This window comes from Syngnathoides biaculeatus, chromosome 10, assembly GCF_019802595.1.
Source record: "Syngnathoides biaculeatus isolate LvHL_M chromosome 10, ASM1980259v1, whole genome shotgun sequence".
In the NCBI taxonomy this organism is placed as follows: domain Eukaryota; kingdom Metazoa; phylum Chordata; class Actinopteri; order Syngnathiformes; family Syngnathidae; genus Syngnathoides; species Syngnathoides biaculeatus.
In genome coordinates, this window is record NC_084649.1 from 26,731,806 (window position 1) to 26,758,674 (window position 26,869).

Below are 26,869 nucleotides of genomic sequence, written 5' to 3' on the forward strand. Positions count from 1 at the left end.
AAATAAAACAACAGCTCACCATATGGACCCACGCAGCTACCTGAATATATTCTTAAAACAAATCAAACACTTTGTTCCTTCCAACGTCGATAGTTTCGGTGTTGCGAGCGGTAATTTTAGCACCAGGTCGAGAGGGCAAATATACGCGGATCGGAACGGTTAAAGGTACAAAAGCCTGAAGGGGTTTGGCTTGCGTAGCGCAGACTGCAGCAGTCAGCGGCAGACCGCTGAAGGCACGGATACGATGCCAAAAGAGCGCATCCCATCCTGGCGGGATCGCAATTCTCTGGCAAGACCTCAACGAGCACACCTACCTTCCCTTTCCCGGCTTTGATTATGCGCCGCAGACAAATCAGACAAAAGGTCTCCCACGTACAACAAACAAGCCCGTGAAGTGGAGTCAGTGATGTTGTGTTGGTGTTGGCCGCCTCCAAACTGTGATCGTCCTCCTTGAAATAAAAAGAATCAAAAGGTAGCCACAGACGGCTCCGAAACGTGACACACCTCCTTCAAGGGAAATGACAGCTCGTAGCGGCGCTAATTGAGACTGCGCCCGCCTGCAAAGTGACAATGCCCGGCCGGCCCAGTGCAGCGTGGATTAGTGCTTGAATAGAGACAGATTCTTTGTGAAAGCCTACTGTGGCGGTTGGCATGCGGGGCCGGTCGGCCGCATCTGCTCACAGGGACCCGCTGAGAAAACACTGGATTCTGTGTACACCCTCGCTCATTTTTTTTTTTACCTTCCCCTAATCCCGTTTTTTTTTTTTTTTTTTTTTTTTTTTTGTCCGCCCCCGTCGGGTTTTTGTCGCCCGGACACAAAACGAAATACTTCCACGTTAACCAGCCCGTCCATTCCTTGCAAAACAATTCCCTGTCGAAACAATAGGAAACATTTACACATGAAAGAGTGTTTATCAGGCTCGGTCATTGTGTGCGGCGGAACAAAACCGGATCATACACTGGAGGCAGAACATAAACTGGAATATAAATGAGCACAAACCGAGGTCTTACAAGCTGAATTGGAAACCGATAGTTCGCCGTCCACCAGCCTTCCTGATTCTTGCGTTTTGATGGGCCAGCACCAGGCAAGAATCGAGAATCTCAAATGTGATTCAGGAAAACTTTGGCCCAAACCTCTTTTGTCCCATTTTGGTCCATTGGACATTTCTTCGCAAATCTATACTTTTGGTGCGTCCACAGATGGGTTTGTTGTTTTTGTAAATATATTTGAATCTACAGTGTTGGAAATGACTTGCTCTCTTTGATGATGCAATACTCATGGCTACACAAGCATGTCTTTTTTTTCTGGAAATGTGACAGTTTTGACGATACAGGATATTTTACAATATTTCACGGAAAAAAATACGTCAAGCCACACTAGCAGACAAAAATAACACCCGTTAATTATGTACATTTAGTGAAAGAGCATTTCATTCACTGCAATTTGAAGTTCAACATATTTTTTTTCACAGTAAATAAATAATTTGGGGGCTAATTAAGTGAAACTGGATGATTTGCCATGAATTATGGAATCATGAAGTGCGTTGTCGCACGTACCGAGGGTTCACCAATTGTGATGGAACTCGCATCCGACGTTTCTTGGTCCTAAACGCTGCGCATTGAACGCGGTTGTGCCGAATTTCATCACGCAGCACAACAAGACACGTTCACATCTTTACCATTTTCCATTTGATGGTTTTATATTCATGGCCTACATTTATTATTATCGCGATTTCGCAAGGGTTAGTGGATGACGACGGCAGATTCCGGCTTACAAACAAATGTGCGTTACGCCGGAAAATGAGTCCTACTTGGGATAATGTGCGTCTCGGTGTGAAGGTCTGAGCGCTCCCCCCGTGCTGAAAAGTCTCCTTGTGATGAACGCGAACTCTGGGTACGTGGCAGACGCTTACTGGGAAATTACCTGGTCTCGTAGTTCCTCTATTTCTACATAGAGTGCGCTAACATACGTTATAACCTAACCTTAAAACAAAAGTTGAGAAAAAGATCTCCACATATATGTACGTTCGCTGTGTTCGTCTTTCTGGGACGAACACAGCGAACACGAACGCTCGGCGACAAGGTGTCGAACGGCACGTGTGGGTGGAAACATTTCATACTAGCTGGAAGTTTGAAAAAAAAAAATATATATATACACGCATGCGCATTAATCACAAGGAGACTTTTCAGCATCGGGAGCGCTCAAACCGTCACGCTCAGTTTCATTTTAAATATTGTCACATTGAGAAATGTTCTGAGTTACAAGTGTGGCGACGGAACAAATTCAAGTTGTACACCAAAGGCCCCAAACCACGCATATTTATGTATTTGTGTCTAGAATGTGTGAGAGTCACTTGTAACTATGGCAAAACTAATTTGTGGTGTTTAGCGTCCAGTATTCCCGGATTGCCCCATTTTTTCGGGAATTTTTGTGGAACATAAACCCCGATGCAAACTTTTTAAAGTCTTTTAAAAATCCCACACACACAAACAAACATTCTTTCGTAGTTTGGGGGGGAAAAAAAACATGGAAAGAAGTCTGCTTTACCAAGCAGCTTTATTTTGAAGTGAATATTTAAATTCAATAGTCAACGCTTTTGTTTCAGTCAAAGAAAAAAAAGGGCAGTATGGACAGTACAGACCTGCTGACCCACCCCAACGGCAAGTGGCATTCTGGGCTTGAGCCGACCGCTGCGGCATCATGGCAACACCTACCCAACCAGAAAATGTCTGCAGCGCCGCAAAAGAAGGCAGAGGCCAAGTGGAAAACACAAGCGCTTCCTTCCACCTAGAGAATTCCCAACCTCACTTTTAGCTGCGGTTTTACGGCCGTGTATAAATCTGAATTCCAAGTCAACATAATTCGATGAGCGTCGTCGTTAGTACGGCTGTCAACTCAACGCTGATGATGATGATGATGAACGGGCCCGAAACCGAAGCGGGATAAATCCGTCGGCTGTTTTCCGGGACGCGTTTGACAAAGCTCGCCTGATTTGCCTGTGGTTCCGCCTCCATTAATCTTCAAACACGGACGCTCCTTTCCTGCTGGGTTAACCGATAATACGACGCGGTTTCTCGCATGAGCACTGATCAACAACTTAGTGCCGTTCCTCAATCCCCCCGGGATGAATTTGGAAGGAAAAGGTCAAAATGGACGCCATCCGTGGTTGTTCCATATTGCTATTTTCTTTAGGGCGGCAGCATCGTGTGGTTTCAGTGACGTGTAACAAATCAAACCTCAAACATCGTATTTTGTGTTGACGCCGACTTCCTGTATCGCGACGGCCATCGTCAACCACACGATCCGTTCAGTCCAACGGGTCGACTGCTTGTTCTCATTCCAGTAGTTTCCTTAAAATGAATTCATGCAACTCTCGCCGTCATAACACATTTCATTTGGACAGAAAATGTTTTCAGTAACATTTTGACATGGATGCATTTTTTCCCCCTCTTTCTTTAGATCGAGTATGAGGAAGAACTTTTTAACATCCAACCGTATGTTTTTTGTTGTTGTTGTTGTTGTTTTTTTTCCCCTGACAGTCGGGCCTCACATTTCACTTAAATGTAGCGTGTAACAAAATTTCACTTTTAAAACAAAAGTGCCAGCAGAACAACACAAGCGATGCGTTACCACAGTATCGCTGACATCTCTGTAGTTTTTCCTGCCAAAAATTGTGAAATTCAACTTTAACGCCCCTGCTTTGGTGTTTTTTTTTTTCCCTTTGGTACACCCAAATGTTGATATTTTTGCCCCACGTATGAAATATTAACACACACTGATAACCGTTTTTAAAGGGACAAACAAGAATTCAAACTCACATTTACACCCAATGACAGTTTGCAGATTTCAATTAAGTCAAGAAATGTGTTTTTTGGAACAAGGCCAGCAAAATAGATTTGTAGTTATTTTATTATTACAATTTTTTTTTTTTTTGGAGTCGTAATTTAAGTTCTACTGGGCACACAGAAAATCGTTACCAAACAGGAACGCTACTGGGTTAGCTTCTACCCCGCAATATTCTAAAAAGTATCCAAAAAGAGGTCAACTATAGTAATACGTATTCAAACAAGCCAGCAGGGGCATCGCATCCCGTTGCATTCTGGGATTTTTTTTTTCCCGGCTAAGAGCTCCAGTGACCTCTTTTTCAACCCTTCGTTCCTCACACGTAAGCCATCTTTTGCCACTTCATTGGATCGTCACCAAGAGTGAGCTATTGGATGGGAAAAAATTGGAGTGGGCGGAGGGGGGGGGGGGGGGTCTTGGTCCGGGGGACTCTTTACTCGGGTGCTGCGTCAACTCGCTGTGGGGTATCAAATCGAATCGGACGTTTATAGCGTTAAAATCCGACATCACGTCGCTGACATTATTGTTAACGTCCTCGCCAGCGTTCCCTTGCTGCTAACCGGTACAGCATGAGAAATAAAAACATAAATGCAAAATAAAGTTATTATTGAATTTTGTTGTTATGGGATTCCAATTACGGCAGCTGCAGCATCCCCCCCTCCAAGTTTTGGGACGTACATGCAATCACATTTGCAATAACCTTCAGTGGACGATTTCATACCGATTTGCATGCAAATGTACGAGACTGAAAAATAACCCATTTCATAAATGACAAAACTACTACTGCAATCGCACTTCCTATATGCATATGAAAATTATTTTAAAAGTTAACATGAACAGAATACAAGTTTGTCAACGACTGTTCAAATCACGGGAGGAGATTTTACAGTTTTAATGGCTTATTTTCTCCCCCTTTCAGTGCTAATTTTACGCTATTGATTTATTAACTAATTTTTGGGGGGGGTAACTTCCAACACTGAGGTGACCGCTAACCATAAAGTATCCTGACATTGACTCAAAACAAAGACGCTGTCCACCCCGTGTGGATCCACACCACAGCAACATGCCGTGTAAATTGAATTCTACATGACAAAAATGACCACAGGTCCAATCAAATGGATGGTACTGTACTAATATTAGTACATTTTGGTATTATTATTCCAAACTAATTGCGGTAGGTGTAGTGCGTATTTTGGGACGCACATACAGCTGCATTTGCAATAAATATTCGTGAGTGATTTAACTTTGATGCGCATGCACATGTGAGTGAGTGAATAAAATTACAAAACTACACATGGAACACAATTGCATAAAAATGTATTAAAATTATGTGGTAACAGAAAAGCAGTCATCAATTCGTAATGTGGTGCAACGCTTATATGGCATTCATTTTAATTTCCATTTTTTAACCATAATTTCCCACTGGGATGAGTCTGCTGACCTAAAAGCATCGCCAAAATGAAGGCGTCGACATTTGTTGTTCATCACAAAAATGAATTTACTTACGGTACTCGGGTGGCTACATTCTGCGGGTTCCATAATGGCAGCCGGATCAGATATTTTGCCTCACAAATGACAAAGCAGTCACACTTTTTTCAAGACAACTTTAGAAATGTGAAAAAGAGAGTATCTGCAATACCTACAGATTGGCAGTTTGCCAACCGTGTATGAAGATTTTGCTGTAGAAATTACTTTTTTTCCTTGTTTTTGCCATGTAGTCATACATTTGTCCTATGTTTACAATGGATTTATTTTTAATTTACCAATTTTATTATCATAAATTCACATTATCAGGTCTTTGACAATTCAGATCTTTTAAATAGAACAGTGCGTCACAAAAAATATGGTTCAGGTTTGCTAGTATGACTCAATTCTGGTATTCTGGGGTTCCAGTTATGGCAGCTGTAGTACATATTTTGGAATGCACATTTGCAAAAATATTTGCTGGTGCTTCTATATTGCTGTACAAATACATTCATAGGAGCTGACTTTTAAATTAAAATGCAACCTACCGCAAATTTTGTGCGGATAAAAGTATACAAATGTCACCATCTAGTATATTATTTGTCAAAAAAACAAAAACACACAATTGCATCAAGGTGGAAGATTTTACAGTAGACCTTGAATCCCTCCAAAAAACATTGAATACATGCGTTAAAGATACAGGGTGTACATATTTTATACAATTACATACTTTTACTAGTGTGTGTAAATCTATTAGCACAACTGCATGTTGGATTTAGAATAATTTAAATCATATGAAACTTTCCGGTCCCTGTGATTTCTTAGCATATTTTGAAATCATGTAAATGGAGCATTACCAGAGATGCAGTCCAATGTATTACGAAACAAGTATTTCCTTTTATTTATTTATTTAGTTATTTTTTTTTTAAAGGTAAATGTCAGGATTACTCAGCCCATGGGGGAGAGACAGCTTGCAAAAAAAAAAAAAAAAAAAATGACTTTGAAACAATGTTTTGAACACAGGCTGCAAATGGGACAATTTTTGCATGGACATTTTTCGTTTGTTTTTAGACTCTCAAGCGGTCACACACAAAATTTAGTGGAAGTGGAGGATCCTCGGGCATGTTTATGTCGCTCCATCATCATCACCATCATCATTGTTACTACCGCCATCATCACTCTTCACATCATCATCATCATCATCTTCCTCAGTCCGAGGCATACAAGTGGAACATAAAGGCGACGTTCACAAAAAAGAAAGGAGAAAAGAAGGCTCAAAACAATACAATGGGGCCACGCTGGACCAGCGTCGGCTCCGTCAAAAACGCCGGCACGAGGATGCGCGAGTCTTCTTAAAACCCGAACGCTCGCTTACCTTCCACAGCCATGACGACCGGCACGGTCCATAATATCCACAGAATATCCATGGTCGCGGTCACTCAAACCAAAAAAAAAAAAACAAAAAACAAAAAACCGGCATTCGTGAGCATTCACATGAAATAGGTCCAGGGAGCCATCGAGAGCGGCCGACGCGGAGCGGGGACAGGCTGGTCCTTCACCTCCAGCAGGGCGCGCTCGGATAGCAAAACTGGAGCCACTCAAATCTGGACCAAGTTTGGGCGAGACCAAACGCCCACACACGCAGGGGGGAACCTTGTCACATATCATCACGAATGAGTCACCCGCACGCTTTTAAATTCATTTAGTGTAAAAACGTGACTGATTTTTTTCATATTTTGATGTACAATTATGATATTGAAACATATAATTCAAGTTAACGACGACCCGATCGATTTTAAAGACTGTGCGGTCTCCCTTTGGAGGGATGTTGGTGCCGCCCAGCTGTCAATCAACAAGGACGGGATAGTCTTTTTTTTTTTTTTTTTTAAACCTCGCTGCTAGTTTCGTGTACTTTTGGCACCACGAGGGAGATTTTATAAACTGGGAAAAGTTTTATTGACTCAAAGTGCACGCCACGCAAGATGGAACACGCCACTACGGATTTTTTTTTATACGCTAGGGAGCGTTCGATGCTGGAACAGGTGCTGTAAGTAAATATGTTGTCTTCTTTATTATTTTCACCAAATGTCGCCAAGCTTTTTTTTTTTTAAGTTCAAAGCAAGTCACGTATTTTCGTGTCGTTTTTGTGTATCACTGTTCCAACAAATCATCAGTCAACACCAGGTGTGGCTTTTGTTTTTAAATGAAATTAATTTTGGGACTAAAGGACGTCAACGTTTGGCGCGTCGAGAAGCATTTCCGGGTACTTTGGACGTCACAAAATATGGAATGTTTATGTTTGTTTTATCAACTAAACGAATACAAAAGTCATCAAGTTGATAAAACGGTGTCTGTTTTTATACAACTAAAAGGAGAGAGATTGTAATTAATAAATTGTTTGTTTTTGCGTTTTTCCTTTTAACCACTTTGCATGATTTTAGGATTAGCTTGTTAGATTGAAGTTATAAATATTTGTAGATTGGATTTATTTAAAGACAAAATGGCGTCCAAATAACTTGCATGACAAATGCATGTGGTTTCAAATCTGTGATTTAAAAAAAACATTCTTTTAACTTTTTGAACAGCGGCCCCCCCCATCACATGGGGGCACCTCCCAGGCCTCACATTGTACTTTTAAACCCCAGTGGGGGAGTTTGGCTGCTAAATTTGCCGGCATTCTTGCATCTTATTCATCACACGAGTGTAATCACGTTAACTCATTTTGGCTGAGAGTTTTTCATCACTCAATCATCACAAATAATTAAAACTGGGTTGCGCTCGCCTGCCATGTTTTCATTTACAATGCCCAAATGTAATTGTTTTTTTTTTTCCCCCACAGGAAATTTTGCCTGTGAAAAATTAATTACACAAAGAGAAAAACAATAAGTACGCCGCTATATAAGGAGTACTGAAGTTTTATATTTATTTGCTCAAATAGGGGGGGGAAATATTGTGATACGCGATAAGACAAATTAAGGGCATATGAAAAATAGACGTCATAGACAGACTGATGAAATATTTAAATTTAAAGAAATGGAAATGATAATATAATATGACATTGCACAGTAATACAAAAATAAATTTTGGCACAAAAAGTCTTCCGTTGAAAACAGCGTTAAGGAATATACAGGACCTAAAAAAAAAAAAAAAAGTAGTTTTATCTGCCCTGCCATGGAATCCCAAAAACAAATAAAACTAGCAAGTGACTTTTACCATACAAAAAAAAAATAATCATAATAATTTGAATCCCAAATACTTGTAATAGAGGAAAATAACAATTTCTTGGGAGCTGCGCTGCAGCAGTCTGTGGCTTTCATTGAAGCTGAAGTGTTTGGCTCCTCCGACTTGGGACCATTGCTTCCAGGTCACTTGACTGGCTTGACTCGGGTTGGCGTCCAGGTGATTCTGAGAAAGGACTCGGGCAAACGATGAATTAAAAAAAAAAAAGTATTAAAAAAAAGAAAGAGAGAGAGAGAGAGCAGACTCCCGGAGCCATAATGACTTCCATACAAGCTCCGTGTGGAACTGAGCCAAAAAAGAAGTGAAAAATGTTGATGAAATGACATTAATACACGTCACCCGCAGACGTATCGCTTCCGGGCTGTGTTGCAAAACAATAAAATATATTTGTGCAAAAAGTAAAATGGAAAAGTGACACAAAATTAAATTGTATTATCACAGAGAGGTAAACATGATGGTAAATTCATCATTAATGTATGGACTTACTTGTGTCACTGTTTATATCATACTGCATGAGGAAATATTCATTTACAATGGAGAAATATTTATTTTTAGCAGAAATAATAAAGATTCGGTGTAAATACTAACTTTAAAAATATATAGATTTTTGTCTAACTGCCTTTAATATGAACAACATGCTTTTACTGTACTGAATTATTGTGTGTATATATAGCATTTTGTTTTAGGATTTGTTTTTTGTTTTTTAGGTCATCGTTATTGTAGTCAACATGATTTTTCTTTCAATAATTCCATCTGACTGGGCACTAACCAGCACTGCAATACTGAAATGTTACTGTTTTTAATCAACTAATACAGGAAATAGTTTATCTAATTGTTAAGCATTATCCATAAATTGGGATGGGATGTTAACATACAGGACTATGAATAAATATGTTTGACGACATTTATTGGACTTTTTTAGTTTTACTAATTATTGAATGTGGAAACATTTGAGAGACACTTGAACTGTGATTTTAACTTTGTATTTGTTATTGAAAATACATCAAAATTGTAGTAGTTGTCACTGCAAAATGACATGTTTTTACAATAATTAAAATGTAATATTCATGCAATATCTTAACATGGTTGTTAAATATTCAAATCAAAGATGGACAGATTGTTGTGCATGAGAAACAATCAACGTACTAAAATATCTTTTCTTTTTTTTTTCCTTTTACCTTAATTTAAAGCTCAGCTGGAGAAAATGAATTCATTGGAACACCGCTGATCAATTACTTGAGATAAAGGACTGATTTTTTTTTTTTTGAATGTTGAGTGTGAGTGAAGAAGACCAAATGGGGGCAACCGCAACGATGGCGAGCGAGCGTTCACATTTGGTTGCGCCAACACTGCCACCTGTAGTTTAAAACCCGAACTGCTGTGCTGTCTGTTGCTTGAGAGGACCGCCATGGACACAAAGCTGCTGCATTAAAAATAGCAATTGCCTTTCTGATATATTTAACTATATTTTCAGCAAAGACTATCTCTATATTTTTAAGAGGCTTTTTTTGAGGCCTATAAGTGTGTCATGCTGCTATGATTTGTTTTTATTGTCCCAAAGCAGCTGGGTGTGCATTGCATTCAATTCATATTCTTTCACTTTCACGCTTATGTACGAGAGTCGTCAATGAAGCTAACGTGCAAAGTCCGCACCGGAAGGTGGAGCCGAGAATCAAATCCGGACCTCAGAAATGTGAAGCAAAACGTGCTAACCAGGACCCAACCGAGCTGCCGGCTTTAAATCAATTTTGAAATTAAAAGAAAATCCTTCTTCATCCGTGGGGTTAAACAAATGCTTAAGGAAGGAATTTAATGGCGCTTAGGCCGACTTCCTGCGGGTCAACGGCCTTCCTCATCCTCTGGAATTTGAAGTTATTTTCAAGAGCTACTTTGGGCTGGAACTGATTTTCACGTCTTAACGGCGACATCAGGAGCACAAAGTGTCAATCGTTTTAGGTGTGCGACGTGTCTGTGCGGGGGAAAATAAAGGATTAACCTCCAGGAAGATCCCATTTTCACGGAAAGTCAGAGTGGAGTCGCGCCGGGTTCAACGAGGAACCCGAGCTCACCGGGATCATTTGAGTGTTTTGACGTGAGGGAAAATAACTGATGTTATCTCCCCCTTCTTCTCCACCCCCCCCCCCCCCAAATGAAAAAGAACGACGACACAAAGCCAATCGGGGCTGTTTTGAGAAGGAAATGCGTCAATAGAGCTGAGGGAGGAGACGGTTTTGTGACCCGTTCCGTGGACTGCAGGTCCAAGTGGTTCATTCCAAGTCAAGGGGCTATTTGCAACGTCCTCGGTCCTCGTTGCGCTGTTTGTTAAACGAGCTCCCCCTGCCAGGAATGACGATCATTCCGCGAAAAAGATGAGGAGATTGACAGCGGAGCGAGCCGGGAGCAGTTAGAAATGTTTGGGGGAATCGAGACCGTCGTTCCTCCAGGCCGCGGTTTCGTTTCTGCTAAAGGTGATGTGACTTCATCGACCAGTGTCCAATAATTACTACAAATGTCCACTTTATCCTCAATATCTTCGCTTGAGGGAAATGGAAATTTATGTACGTCTAATTGTGTATCGAGAGGTAGAAGGGTTAGAGCATGTTTGTTGTTTTCTTTTCTTCTGGGATACAGCGAGATGTGATAAATCTGTTGAGTAATAACAAGATATGAATCAAAATGGGGCAGGACTCCACAACGGATAGCAAAAAGTCGTGACTCAATGAGGCATCCTATAGCGCGAGCCATAAATCCCAAAATGTAATTTCAAAAGAGCCATGCAATGTTTTAAAAACACGTGTATTTGAGCATTTATGTAGAACTAACACTTTTAGAATACAATAAGTCTCTGAATTATTTTAAATAACGTGATGATGTCGCTAACCAATGATGACAAAAGCACTTCTTAGCATGAATGTGACTTCTGGTTTTGCTGATGGCTTTATAGTCTTTGCTGCGTCGTTAGATGAATCTTCATGTCGGCGTTGAGACTTCCATCCGTTCATCGTCAACGCAGTTTGATCTGCCGTCACGATGGTGAACAGTTCTTGCCAACAATAGCATGTCTTTCATTCGTTTGATAAGCTCGTCTTTATGCGAAAAGTTGTCAAAAAGTTCATTGGCAACATCATGCACAAATGCTTTGGCGTACTCCTCCATCTGTGAATGGCTGTCCAGTCTTGCCGAAAGCTGTACGACTCCCCATCTTTTTTTTTTTTTTTCTTTGAGCGATCGTTTGCACAATTAATTGTTGCTACCTGCTCTGCGTTGGACCCTTCTGCGCCTGCGCACATCGACTGCCACGGTGAACTACGGCAACCCCATTAGGACAAACTGCTTATTTTCATTGCCTACGTGACAGAAATTACATTGTACAGTATGTCGCGATGAGGGCTCTGCGAGCCACATGCAACATCAAAAGAGCCAGATATGGCTCGCGAGCCATAGGTTCCTGACCCCTGCTATAGCGCAATGCATTGCGTCTTGAGAAGGGGGAAAAAAAGTTGAAAAAATGGTAATCGCTAGCTCATGACTGCTAACTTTTTGCCATGTAGAATTTTGACGCTTAAAAGAAATTGTGCACGAAGTTTATACCATACACTTAGTACCAACATGTGCAGTTAAAGGATGGAAATGCATCCCTCATAAATGAGAATCAAAGGCCAGCTCGTAGTCAAAAATAGTGAGCGGTCGCGATTACAATTTGATTTTTCGCGCAATAATCAATATGAGAATTGATTCTAAAAAGATTCAGTAGTTACAGCGCTACAATTGATCGCAAAACAAATTGAAATGGTCACTTGACCCACGCATAGTATACCCAGCCATAAACACTCCACGCCAGGGGTCACCAACGCGGAGCCCGCATTGGGGGGGGTCATGGTAGTCCGTAAGGACCACTTACAGCACCTGCGAGTCATGTTCGAAAAAAAGACCACGGGCCACAAGTATTGAATCTGATTGGCTTATGTTAATGACTTTATTTAAATACCTGGAAAAATTCCCAAAAATATATATATTTTATGTACGTAAAATGAACTCTGACACGGAAGTCTGCCCCAAACTCACAAAGTAGCCCTCGGCGTGGAAAAAGGTCGGTGACCCCCGCTCTACACCCGACTCAGTCCTGGCTTGTTATTTTGGGTGAATTCAGTCCCACAAAACAAAAAAAGAAAAAAGTCTCCAGACTGTGATTTAATGTTCTTCGGTGTCAAGTGTACGCCAGGGACAATATCAAACCCAAGACATATGTACATCGTTTCACTTCAGTCGTTTATGAGTTCCAAATTGTGTTTTTGCTACTAAATGATCTACGGTACATTTGGGGTTCTCTTTTCAGTTTCCAAATCTAAAAAAAAAAAAAAAAAAAAATGAAGTGCGTTCACGTTTTATCATCATAATGATACGTCGTCATTCACGGATTCGGGTTTGGACCCAATAACTGGCCCCTCGGCATTTTTTCTTTTCTCTAATTGATAAGAACTTGCCTTATAAATCAGCTCGACTCTCATTATGGTTTGCATTCCGGAGCCGGCGACGCAAAATAGTTTTTCTTTCCGAAATGTGGACTCGGCTTCAGCCCAAGAGGACGGATGCGATGTCTGAAGGCTTCGTCGTTAGCTGCGGATGAGCTCGATGTTTGCATCGTGGCCATCTTGAGCCTTGTCCTGGTTTCTCTTTCAACTTGACCTCAGAGGAACTCACATTTTGCTAATGTGACAAATTAGTCTACACGGCATTTGTTGTCATACAAGTAACAGAGCGAGGAGGATATGTGTAAACATCTTCCCAAAATAAAGTCTCATTGCGTATGCTTTCATGTAAATGTAAATAAAGTACTGTATAATGTAGTACTCGAGTAAAGTTGTCGTTGTTTAAATATGTGTTGATTATTAAAGGGAACTTCAGCACTGGCTTCCTTTAGTTTGTTAAAATGTATAATTGGTTATTGTGCAAAACAATTTAATATGGCATTATTTGGAGCATTTTCCAGTTTTTTCTAATTTCACATTTTCCAAAATGACGTGATTAATAACTTTTTCTAATCAAATTTCATGCTCACTCAAACACTTTTCAAATGGTTGAGAAATGTTGATAAAATGGGTAGCATTTATGTGGTAAATTATTTGAGACTGACCACGCTAAAATTAGCTGCGTCTTTGACGAGCATATTACTGTCGTTTGTAGTTGAGTTGAAATCAATTTTTTTATTATTGGAAATGTAGCTGTTTTTCTTAGTGTTTGTTATTTGTAAAAAAAAAAAAAAAAAATCTGGTATGGTTAATGATAAAAATAATGACATTTTATTCATTTTTCTTTTAGATTTTTCATAATTTTCTAAAAAGACAGATGATTTCAACTCTGTCAAAATAAAATTTTAATTATAAAAATCCTGTATATAAATAGAGAAGGTGTAGTGATAACATCTAGTTATATAAAATATTTAAAACGGGTTGTGCAAAAATTGCGCAAGTATTTAAGAACATTTCAGTTGAAAAATTTTAATGATAAAAATCCTGTATATAAATAGAAAAGGTGTAGTAATAACATCTAGTTATATAAAATATTTAAAATGGGTTGTTGAAAAATTGCGCAAGTATTTAAGAACATTTCAGGTGACACTGTTTAAATCTGTATTGATTTTTATTAGTCATTGTGAAAATAATCTATTGCGTGACGGTGCACTGGGGCGTTTTTGATTTTTGCTTATAGTTGATAGTTCTCAATCACGTCTTTTGGGGACATACTAAAATAACTTTTGGACCTTTTCGAGAAAAACATGATTGACATCTATTTTATATTTAAAGTAATCATGCTCACTGACTGTAATTATTATCATATTACAAATACTAATACATGTTTAAAATGCGCTAGCGTGGCTGGATAATACCCTTACCCTTGTGGCCTTATCTCTGCAAAGGGCGATGCTTTCAAAAAAAAAAAAAAAAAGAAAGAAAAATTGACTCATTCTTTGTGTTATCACACTGAAAGCTAACCAAGCATGCAATAAATAAAACAATGCGAAAGCCTGACAATTCATTTCAAACTTGATGAAATTTTTAATGTCTGCTCCATCACAGAGAGCAACAGATGGGGATGCACAAGGGGATTTTTACCACTAAAAGGATTCCCATATCTTTCACTCTATAATTTTGTGCGTGTGCGTGAGTGTGTGTTTATGGGAAGAGACTCTTTGACGGTGAGCCAGCCTCGCAGTGGAGTTGTCACTTAAGCCGTCAGTAGCCCGTCGCGGAAATCGGCAATCCTCGCTCGGGGCGTCTCCGGATTAGAAAGTCCAGCGTCTCTGAACTTTAAACCTTTGTGTGTACTTGTGTCTGTGTGGGGAAGGCTTCGTATCCATGCGTCTCTTAAGTAGCCGAGTAATAGCCTTTCGACACTTAAGCGTTCCCTCTTCCAGGTAGCACTTTCTCCCGTGCACAGGCGTCAGGATTTCGACGCTCCTGCTGAATGTCATTACAATTGTATTTGGCCGGATTTACGCCGCGTGGTTCGCAATTCCTACTTTTTGCTCTCAGGTGGCAGGACTCGGCTGTTCATCATGAAAGTATAAAGGGAGACAAACGCAGAGGATGGGAACTCTTTGCTTTGGAATCAGGCCTCCAAATGTGGATGCAAATCTTATATTAGCTCTGTGTGCAGCATAAATGCGCAGGTTGGATATTGTATTGAAATTGTCAAAATACAGTGGTTTTTGTCCAATATTGGGTTGCACACAAAATTTTAGAAAAATTCTAGGAAAAAAAATAACCTCAGTTTCCCCGGTATCTTCCGCTTGCAAACAGCAGCTTGGATTTTTTTTGCTTAGACAAAATGACAACTTCTACTGATTGATTGAAAGATTTCGGCTTGTAAATGGGGTCACTGAACAAATTAAAATCATAATCTGAGGTTCCCGACACAGTTTGCCCCGCCCTGGCCCCTCGCCCCCCAAAAAAAACACCAATTCCAAATATAAACTGCAGTAAAAGCACAGACAATTAAATTTGGTCTAATTATGCTATATTAGGAGTTTGTCCCGGTTCCTCAGCCTTTCCCCTTCGCTTCGAGGCCTGAGACAAAGCGTAAATTCTGTCGGGACTGTTGGGACGGCGTGCTGGTGCAAATCTGGGTTATATCATGTGGTCCTTCAATGTAAAAAGAGGCATATATATATATATATATATGTGTGTGTGTTACTTGCAATGTACATGAAATTAAACATTTTAAAACTTCTTAAATCGCAATTACCTCAATTTAAAATGTCTGATACAGGCATTATTATATCAGTAATTGGGCACTTTGTGCTGTCGCGCTAAACCAGCCTTCAAGTCTTGAAAGAACACAGAGGGCCCGCCTAGCTTGTTCCCAAATGGGACACGGAACGAATCAAACTGGAAATGGGTGTTGTGTTGTTGAGCTTAAAAGTCACATTTTAGCATGATTAACTCTGGCAAACACGAGCAGAAGTTGACAATTCAAATATGAATGCGTTAAAATACATTTTGAAAAAACAAAACACTTTCATAACAATGACTGAAATACGCCACTAACCCTCTAAAACGCAAATGCTGACAGCGGCATATTTACTTCACTCACTGTCCTTTCTTATCCGACATCACTAACAAAACGACAGAGAATGAAAATCATAATCCTGTTACTAAAACGTCGGTCGGTCAAGACTGAGAGTCCGATCACCGTTGCCGTCATCCCTGACGATCAAAATTAAGGCCAGTATGTAGCCGACTGTCGTGGCACTTGTGAGAAGAAAATGAAGAGAAAACATGCGAGGAATGTTTTCCCTTTTTATTTCCATGTCAACATTCGCACGCGTCAACAAAAAAAAGCCTTGTGGGACTTTCCTCGCCGTCTAACCATACAAGATTTGAACTGACTGACGTAGATTTTGCTTTGTCCATAAACTTGATGATGGTTTTCAGCGAGATACGCTGATGTGGCAGTCTTGGTGGATTTTTTTTTTTTTTTTTTTTTTTTTTTTTTAGCACTTTCACTGCTCGAGAAGCGTTTGGTGTTTGGAAGCAAACGATTGCCTTGAGAGCAAAATATTTCCCTGGGCGACAGCTTGACTCCTTCAAAAAGCGGCAAAGCCTTTTTCCTTTGCGCAAATCCCGCTGACCTTTTGCGCGGGTGCCGTACGGTGCCTCGCCAATTTATTAGGAAGATAAAATAAGCGCAGCGTAAGCCAACGGTACCACAGTAAGTCTTGTGGGCTTTCGTAAGAGTTCTCGCTGACGCTTTGTCGAGCGTAATTCACACTGCGGTGAATTTATGTTGCGCTTTCGTGTTTTTTATACAATTCTTCTTCTTGTCTTTTTGTCATATTCCCTAGCTTCTATTCAAACACAGACAAGAATAGAAAAAGGGCTCTTAAAGAAACAATGCTGAGGTTAGAATGGCTTTGGTTGGCTTTTCATTTTCTTTTTTTCAGCCACATCATTTCCATCGCAGCGTTTTCATTATTTCCCTTAAACTTTGCTGCCTCAGACATTTTGTGAACACGACAGCAACGCAAAGTCTTTCACACGTGCGCGGGACAAGGAAGATTTCATAAAAATCCCCACCGTCGTCTAATGACTACATGCGATCCGGGGGTACTTTCACAGTTGGAAATCATAAAAATGCTTGATTTAACATGCTCGGCGCTTCGAGGGATGCTCGTTCTTTATTGTATTTCCTTTGTACTTAACCTCAACCCTGAGAGGAAGCTGTTTGAGAAACTGAGAACCTCCATGGGGATCCAATTATATTTTCTTCCCCCATTCTTTGCAATATACCAACGCTGTGACAGGATCTCCTTTTGATTTTGACGTTTATGCCCTCCCGAGCAAAAAGCGCGAGCGGCATGTTTACGTATTAATCGTGCGGTGCGTTAGCCAAGCTACGCAGAGATAAATCAATCCCTGCAAAGTTTTGTGATGATGATAAGTGCATTTTTGAAACCGTTGAGGACGCTGTACTTCAATCACACGATAAAACTGAATTTTCAAGAGAATGCAAACGTTAGTACAAAAGTTCGGCTGAAATCGACCAATCCACAGACTTTGTGATTTTGACGTGATGTGCACGTTTTATTATTCGGGCAGTTAATACGATGACAATGCGAGTGCACCATATAAGATGGGCGTTAGCTTTGCTTTTTTAGATATTTCTTGGTCTGTAACGTCTTTGTATTTCCGTCAGTCTCGATGTCCTGTGGCACCATACCGCCTCTCACAGGTCAGTCTTGGGACTATTACAGACATCTGGTCTGGAGGAGGATCTTCCAGTTGTTGGCAGTAACGTCATGTGCGTGCTGTGTTGTGTACATCACACACTTCAGATGCTGGTAGCAAACACGTTTGGTATTTTTGTGTGGGGTCTCCTGCTTTTTAAATGAAAGTTAATCTGTAAAAAAAACAGCTCATATGCTCGTCCAAGGCTAAAGACAGTTCACGCTACTGCTAAGGCAAAAACCGCTCCCGCAGATGAGGCCTCATGCAGAATTCAGACGTGACGTTTTGACATGAGCAGAGATGGTATCTCATGGCTGACGGTTTCCTCCGACAGACAAAATTTATCACGACCCAACAGAATCTTACTGCAGGCTCAAGAAATCCCTCCTGACATTCAGTGGACTCGACCGACTGCGTAATGAATGTCATCTTCTGAATCTGGGTGTCACAGTTTTTTTATTTTTTTTAATTTTGTGTTGCTAAAATAAGACTCTACGATGGAGTTTAATACTTCAGCTGAACATCTCGCCTTGAGTCAATTGTACGCGTGCGTGTACGTACGCGCTGGTTAGCGTTGTCGTCGTGTGCGTGGCACGCATGCACATTATGTGCCAGCACGGGTGTCGAGGCACCAGAGAGTGAGGAAGTAGAGCAGAAAACAGCCAGAAAGAAAGAAGAAAAAAAAAAAAAAAGAAAGAAATCCTGGATAATGCCGCTGCCCCGAGATGTGCGAACAGAGCATCCAGGGGTCGTATCCATGGTAACCTCTGCCCAGGGAGATCGCTGACCCCTCCCGCCACGCGGCGCGAGCAGAGAACCGCTTTTGTAGGTCACATATGGCACCAGCAATCCAATCAGATCTAATCTGGCTGGAGTTGTGGCTCATAAATAATAAGGCGGGATGCGGGTTTTACGCGCTGGCTTATCGCGTCGGGAGACTCAACTGGACGATAAAGGCTGCGCGCGACTGTATTAGCTGACCCGTTAAATGTATATGTCAACAAATAGATTTGTGTATGTTGAAAAGGGAACACAATAGCTTCGAAGCACATGACCACCGCCCGCCACCACCCCGTGTACTGTCTTGTTGCTATCTCCAATGCGCAAATGATTCATTTTAGAATACTGTAGTGGCTCAAGATGGCCGAAGGTTGGTCCACTTATGACGACTCAAATCATCATGGCACGTCGTACGGGTAAATATGGGGTGAAGGGTTACGTATTTTTAAGTCGCGTACTGTATGCATTTCCTCGTCAGAATATTAATTTTTTTTTTGAAGATGTTCTGCACACTTCAAGGGGGAAATTCATTTCCTGAGGTTTTAGCCCGATCGTTAATCACAAAATCGAAATTCAGATCATAATTACGTGATCAAGCAACAGGTGGATGGCGAATAAAAAAAAAAAAAATAAGAAAAGAAAACTAGTCAATACTTCAGCTTTATCAGAGGTAAGCAAAAAAAAAAAATTGTCAGTGTTTGATGTACTTTATTGTCTGTTTCATTTTGGTGTTTTTTTTTTTCTGTGGAAAAAAAACTCTTAGAGGTGATTTTAGGGATATTTTTGACCTAAAATTTTCATTAGCTGAATATTTGATGCATTAGTATGACCAACCATTCGCATCCACACCTGTGCACAATTTAGTCTTCAATGAAACTGCGATGGATGTTGTTAGAAGACAGGAGGAAGCTTGTTAACCCGTACAAATACCACACAAGCGCAGGAAAAACATGAAAACTCCAGAGGAGGATTCAAGCTCAAGACCTTTGAACCCAACCCACCAACCAACAGTACAACTGTGCTTTCTTAAAATATTGCTTAGTCAATAGAGCTGAAACGTCATCAAATACCCATTCCAAGAAAGAGGAACTGGCATTAGTACTGTAGTAGCAAGGTGGTGGTAGTCGAATAGTAGTACTGGCCTCTCTGATCCAAATAGTGTCCACGATGGTGCCCCTGGAATGACAGCAGTCATCCAAATAGCCGTTCAATATCCCGCTTTGCGCGTTGTCTCTAAATCCAGACAAACATCTCGGGAGATTTGACCATCACCTCCTCCGTCCCGCTCATCCCCGCCGCGGTCGGCAATTTCATGAGTGAGCTGCTAATAATCGCGGGTGACTGGCTTCTCACCTTTTTCGCTTCAATCCATAAGCGAAGGCACAGCGGTCGTCGTGAAGCCCCTCGGACGCCGTGCGGTGGACGCTGGCTGCCTCCGGTCGCGCACTTTGCTCCTTGATGCGTCTTCTGGAGAAATACTTTTACTCTTAGTTGGGTATGGGTAAATATTCAAAATTAAGGGAATAAATTGACACAAAGAAAATATTGCTACATAAAAAAAATATCATGTTTGAGTAGACAAATATACAACCATAAACAAAAAATAAAATCCATCCATTCAGTATCTGAGCTCCTTATCCTCACAAGGGTCGCGGGAGCTGATCCCAGCTGTCGTCGGGCAGGAAGCGAGGGTTCACCCTCACCGAACCCCGGTCCTCAGAACTGTGAGGCCAGCGCTCGCTCGAACCAGTTGCTCCCTCGTGCCGCCATGAAATAAACAATACAAATAAAATATTTACTTCCCATCAGGCTACTCCATACATACGCAGATTAGTTGCATTTTTAACACACTTCCGTTACGGCATCATCTATTTAAGAGGATGACTCACAAGTTTTTCAGTCCTATCTCCAAGAACTTTAAAAGTTTGAGGATAACTCGAGCACTTTTATCCAGTTCCCGGCCCCAAGACTGATCTTTGCCTGCTGCTTCAATGCTAAAGTCGGGGTTACCTGCACTTCAGGGCTGATTTCTAATTTTCCCTCCACTTAAGGAATGAGTGGACACGGACCTGTTGTGGTTTCCCATCTTGAATCCGCGTTCTTTATTGTTTACAGTGTATGAAACTTCCACTTACATTCAGGTCTAATCAGTCATCTCCTATCCTGAGCACATTTGGGAGGGCGCCTGAGTATTAAAGTCTCTTTATAGTATTAGAAATAGGTCACAAAATTTGTCACTAGTATTTCTTTTTTTTGTCTCACCAATAAAAGGCCCAAGCACACACTACAAAACGCTTTAAATACGATTTTACCGATAATTCAAATTTGAACTGTTTCAGCCTGAATATTAGTTGCTCGAAATTTGAATTTTTTTCCCTCTGTATTGTAACTCCACTTTGAATGGAATCCGTCAATTTTTGCACGGTGTCGCAGCCGTAGCGCCTCCCTCGAGTCGGCCCTCTCGTTTCTTAGACGTGAAGCGACGGCGCGATGTGCGCCTACACAAAGAATAATTCACAGCGTCCCATCGCAGTCAAACAACTCAAGTGTCTCTCCTCATCTCCCTCCACGTCGTCGTTTATGCTCCAGTCGCTTTCCTTTGGCTGGCAGACGTCCATCGATTTAAATATGTTCAGGGGCAGGAAAGCAGGGTGTGCGGGGTGGAGGTGGAGGCTTCAGCTCCCCATGGTGCCCCCCCTTCAAAAAAAGCACATTTAACATTTGAATCTGTTAAAAATGTATGATTCAAGCGAGTACTGTACAAAAGTCCATGGTCACCACGTAAGTTCTGAATGATCCTTTCCACGGTAATTTTGAAACTGTAAACCAGTCCACAAAGTTACCATCGATTTTTAAAGTTACAGTAGCTACCGTAAATAAAACGACCCCCATCGAAGGGACCGTCAAGTCCAACGGGTCTGGACAGAATCTCGTTTCTCATATGGTCCCGATAAACTCCGCTGCTGTATCTTTAAAATGACTTTCGGGTTGACTGACCTCGGCACGGAGCTTTCTGGTTCACTCAAGCTAACACAACGTGAGCGATCGGCCTTTCTTTCTCTTTCTTTCTCTCTCTCTCTTTTTTTTTTAAATTTCCCGGCTCTCTTTCTCTCTTGTCGAGCTCTCAGGCTGCTTGTCGCAGCACAGCAGCACTTCCCCGGTCACGGCGAGGGCGACAGGTACGGGCAGCGCCGAGGCGACAAGGGTCGAGCGGCATGACGCTAATGCGAGCCGAACTTCCCTCTTATGTCCCCTTCCTAAATTGGAAAAATTGACTTTCCTCGGGAGAGGTGACACAAGCTCCGCTCTCGGGGGGGACTTTTCAGACGCTAAGTGGAGGTTTCGCAACAGGCTGCGGCGACCGGGCCTCGAGGCCCGGCAAATTTTTCATGAGTAATTTAATATCTGGAGCAAGGGAAGCATGCTGCACTCACGATGTCGGCCCAGATCCAGACACACTTATCCAAGCGAGGAGGGAAAAAAAAACAGGATCCAGGACTGGTTAATGTACGCCGTCTCACCGAGGTCGTATCGCTAGCACCTGCAGAGTGCAGAACTCACTCAAAGTGCGGGATCCATTTTGTTTTGCGGCTTCAATTTGCACTCGGTAGTGGGGGAGACCATTCCTAAGATGGGGGAAACGTCGGTTAAATGAAGATTGTAAATTGTCCCGAGGTGTGGATGGTTGTTTACGTGACCTGCAATTCGCTCGTGGCTAATACAAGCTAGGTTAGGCTCCAGCATACTGCCACCCCGGTGAGGATAAGTGCTGCAGAGAATGGATTGATAATAAATAGTCGGTTTTTCCATGAGACGGCAGTAAAGAAATCACTTTTTAAATCATGTGAACGAGTCAGTATACAGCTTTTATAGCAGTGTTAATTTATAGTTCCTTTAAAAAAAAAATTAAAAACTGTAAACCACAAGCGACAAAAGTGAAAATGTGTAATTTGTTGCCATATTTTTTTCAGTTTTTTTCCCCTTTCAATACACAATTTATTTTTTTAATTTGAGCGGTGTACTCACTTTTGAGGATCAGATATCTACACATCCATAAAGTTTGGTTAAGAGTATCCTTAAAAAAAATTTAAAAGAAAATAACACTAGTGGGAGCATCTCCATCAGGATGGTCCAAATTAGCATCCCGCCATTCATTTTTTTTTTCTTTTTGTTTTGTTTTTTTTTTTTTAGCAGCCCAAGGCAAATACAAAAAGTATGAGGAATAATTTTGGATACACCTAAAATGTGGAGAGCAGACATCCACTAAGGGCATAATTTAAAATTCCTTTCACAGGACCAAGTTGTACGTGTTCATTGATAAGCACTTCTTGTATACCAGAAAGATCCACCACCCCCCACGCCCCCAAACGTCACATAAATATGGAAAACCCCAAAGAAAAAATAACATGGGAAAAATTTTCGAGTCCACAATCAAGTATGTTTTCCTTGGATCTCGCCACCCCACTTGACTCGACAGTGCGGGTAAGCGGTTTTCTGAAGTTCTTGCTCAGAACGCGTCCAAAAAAATGCGGCCAAAAAACATAAATTGCTACGGGCAGAAAGTAAAAGACACTCAGCGGGGCGCAAACCTCTGCCAAGGTGCAACGTTCCTCATTTATTTCTTGCCTATCTGATTTTTGTTTTCATTGCAATTATTGAGAGATTCAAGAAATGGGCGCAATTTAAAGGGATCGTCCTCTGCCGATGGCCCGACTCTCCGTCGTACGGGTCAATTTTGTACTTTTTGGCATAATCTTACAAATAAGACCAATAAAAACGTTTCCTTGCTAAGGCTAATTTTTTATTTTTCATTTTTTTCATCACACTTTTCAATGTTCCACTAACAATGGACGCGTGAGCAAAAAAGTTCAGCCCTGTCGCCCGTTTGTCTCGGATATGGTTGCAGTTGAGGCTCGTTTGGGCAAATTCTCAAGGAGGAGTTTTTCCCCAAAGTGCAAGGCTTGGAATTTACCCAAAATGGCGGCTTGAAACCAAAATTGCTAACATCCTGTTTAGTTTTGGGCTTGGGCCTTTGCGCTGTCTGCTTCTCAGGCCTTCATCATCTCCACGAAGCCAGCAAAAGGTCACAAGTTGAAAGAAAGACCCTCGGAAATGGCTGCGGAACGCTCACCCACCCGAAACGTGTTCGATTGTAAACCGCGACCCAAAACGAGGAGCGTAGGCCAACATGAGGTGGGAGGAAGAAAACATTTGAAAAGCGTAAAAAGTTCCCTCTTGCCACCCGAGCCGACGTGCCGAATGAAGTTGTTGAATCGAATGTGCTGCGATCGCTCCGAAAATGGCGTGCGGCCATCGTGCCGGCAGTCGCGCCAAAAGGGTGCGCTTTTCGGCCCCTTTCAAGATAATGCGACAGACTTTTTTTAACGTCATCTGCTGACCTTTTGGGAAGCGTATTATTCGGGAGGCAAATCCGTCAGTACTTTCGCATTTCCACCGCCACGCTACCGATTCCCGATTTTTGCTGGGTCGCGTTTTTCTCAATTCATACACTAACAAACAACAAAACAATATCCTAAGTTTAAAGCAATTAAGCAAAATAGGATGCAATAAAAAAAAATGAACGCAGTAAAAGTACGTTATTTGACAATAATATGAACAATAACTAAAGTGTTCCAAAATACAAACGCTGGCACAAACGTCTTTCAAATGAACTGCAGTACAACCTCGGTTCTCGACCACAATCCGTTCCAGGAGGCGGTTCGAGAAGCGATTTATTCGAAAACTGAATCGATATCTGCGTGCAGAGGCCGCGTTATACACAGTAATAACGCGCGTTGTGGGTCAGCTGGTCGGGTCACGCACGCGTTGTTATTTCCGGGTTTTTTCGCGGTGCGTTCGAATTTACAATAACAAAGCGCGTCGTGGGTCAGCTGATCGGGCCTCGCGCGTTATGTTATTTCCGGGTTTTGTCGCAGGCGTTCGAGTACTGATTTTCGTTCCAAACAGAAGCAAAAAGATCTCGAGGTTTTCATTCGAAAGCCGATTTATCCGTGAACGGAGACGTTCGAGAACCGAGTGTTCACTGTATAGAAGAAACAATGCTAAACGTTACTAAACGGCAATTGTATGAAGACGACGAATGCAATTTAAAAAGGGAACATTTTCTGCCGAATAGGCCCAGTAGCTTTGGACTCTGAGTTGCACTTTTCCTTGTTTCCTGACCTCACAGTTTTCTTGAAAACACCCTTGGTCCCAAGTGCTCGTTGTTTCAAGTGACACTTTCACTCCTGAGCTCGCCCCTGTCAGCCGTGGCGCTACGCGATTGGAAGGATGAGTGCGCCGGACTGTTCCCCAAGTGGCTCTTCAGTCCACACTGCCACTCGTGAAGGCCTCAAGAGGGCGAAGTCAAAGCTGCCGACAGGAGAATCGATCGCTGTCACTGCGTCGCGGCGGAAAGCTCTCACGTAGACCTCATCTGTCACTTTCTAGGCGCAGAAATTTCCCCATGGACTGAAAATCAAGGTTAAGCAGCTCTAATCATGTGGTCATAAAATTAAGTGTTATATTCTTTTAAAGTGTGTGTCGTACTAAAGACTGACCCAACGTAGCACGTGACGCGCGTGACCATATTTCTGGCAAAAATCTCGAGTCTCCTCCCGCAAATCTTCGTAGGACCAAACTGACCCGAGAGTTGTGTTTCATAGGACGTCCAGTTTGTCAAAAACTTCTCCTTGTCATTTTTGTTGCGCTCAATGAGTTTGAAGAGACGATGTTCAGCGCAAGCAGTTGCCGCTCCGGTTGTGCCATCTTCACGATTGGCTGTCGTTCCGTTTCACAACGTCTGTGGATTGGCTGATGTCGGTGGAGCGATTGCATATTTTTAATATCTTTACCATTTGCGACTGATGACAATCATTGTTTCCCAAGCGCGTCGGGGAGGTCAAATCAATCTTAACACATTGAAGATGAGTTTCCCCGTGCAGATCAATGGACTTGCCTCCAGCACAGGGTGAGAAACGGGCGCCCGTTGCCGTTTGGAATCGTGGAATTTGTGGTGCAAACCAATTTTGTGAAATTTTGGATCCAAAATACCTTTCCGTCCCACTTTCAAATCATGCGCTTTGTTTGGTAAGCATTGGACTATTTTGTGCGGACACCACGCAATTCACTTGTTTATGTAAAACGGTTGCGATATGCGTGAATTTCAATACATTTACATTCTCATCCGATAAGCCAATGAAATCCACTCATGCGGCACCACACTTGAAACACGCCGATGCTTTCGTTTCGTGTATGCTTTGCTGGCTACGCGTGCTCTGCATCAAAACGACGCGTGATGGAGGATCAGAATATTGTAGGTCGCGATGCACTTTTATTCATTCATTTTCTGAGTAGCTTATCTTCACGAGGGTTGCGGGAGTGCTGCCGCTTATCGGAGTGTGTGGTCCACACTGAACTGGTTGCTAGCCACTTGCAGGGCACGGTGGACTTTTACTCGAATTAAAATAAAAGAAAATAAAATTCTAGTTACGAACCATTTTGACCTATGGGAGGAAATCGTTGGCTCAGGAAATGAGTGGGGGAAAAAAACTAAAAGTCAACAATTCGGAGCAGGCGGTGCATTTAATTTCTAACGACAGAAACCACGTATGTAGCATTTATTTGAGAGTGGGAGGATACTTTTGTGGGGATGGGTTTGGCAAACGTTGACGGCGGTGGTGACATTTTCAAGGTCACCAACAGCGCGGTCTCAATCACTCACGTACACTCAGTTTGTGCCATACTTACTGGGGTTTTTTTTTCATCATTTTAAATTAAAAAATGATATAATTTTGATTCTAAGCACCTGTAACATCATGCATAACTATACGATTTTATTTTATTTTTTAAAGAAACTACAGAAATGATTCAGTCGCACTTAAAAGTTCAAACAAATACAATTGGACAACGGAACGTTTCGGACTTGGGACTAAATCGAGGGTCTACGGCGCACTGGGGGAAAAAAACGTAGCACTTAGTTCGGCTTCCGATCAGATATTCAGATTGTCGTCCCTGTGTCGGAAAAGTCTGAGAAGTCGCAAGCGGTCGTGTTGCTGGGCCGTCCTCGATTGTGCGGCGTTGCGTGCCTGTCAGAAAACGAATGAAGGGCTAAACGGCCGTGAAGCATGAAGAGGCTTTGGCAACAGATGGAATTTGCCCCCGTCGAGGCAACATCCCGTGAAATGCAATTAGTCGTATTCTTACGTCGCGCGGCGATACCCGAGGCCGTTCGCTGACCTACATAGACGGCGGTTGCTCGACGGCGGCGCGTCCGCGTGCCCCCAACGCCGCCCTCGAGAGTGCAAATAGGTCA

At 41.9% G+C, this 26,869-nt stretch overlaps 2 protein-coding genes across 7 annotated transcripts in view; one reads left to right on the forward strand and one right to left on the reverse strand.

Annotated features, from left to right (window-relative positions):
- ephb2b (eph receptor B2b) overlaps positions 1-6,941 on the reverse strand; it is a 147,951-nt gene extending 141,010 nt beyond the window's left edge. For all 5 annotated transcript variants that reach the window (XM_061832106.1, XM_061832104.1, XM_061832102.1 and 2 more), the window contains exon 1: positions 6,684-6,941. In XM_061832106.1, coding sequence (XP_061688090.1) covers positions 6,684-6,735 — 52 coding nt within the window. In that variant the 5' untranslated portion in view covers positions 6,736-6,941. The remainder of the gene's footprint in view (positions 1-6,683) is intronic.
- A 262-nt stretch (positions 6,942-7,203) lies between these two features.
- Positions 7,204-26,869, forward strand: part of lactbl1b (lactamase, beta-like 1b) — a 45,106-nt gene continuing 25,440 nt past the window's right edge. The window contains exon 1 of one of the 2 annotated variants that reach the window (XM_061833776.1): positions 7,204-7,350. The gene's annotated coding sequence lies outside the window, so the exon portion shown is untranslated. Of the gene's footprint in view, positions 7,356-26,869 lie in introns of both variants that reach the window. The other variant, XM_061833775.1, reaches the window with a different exon arrangement.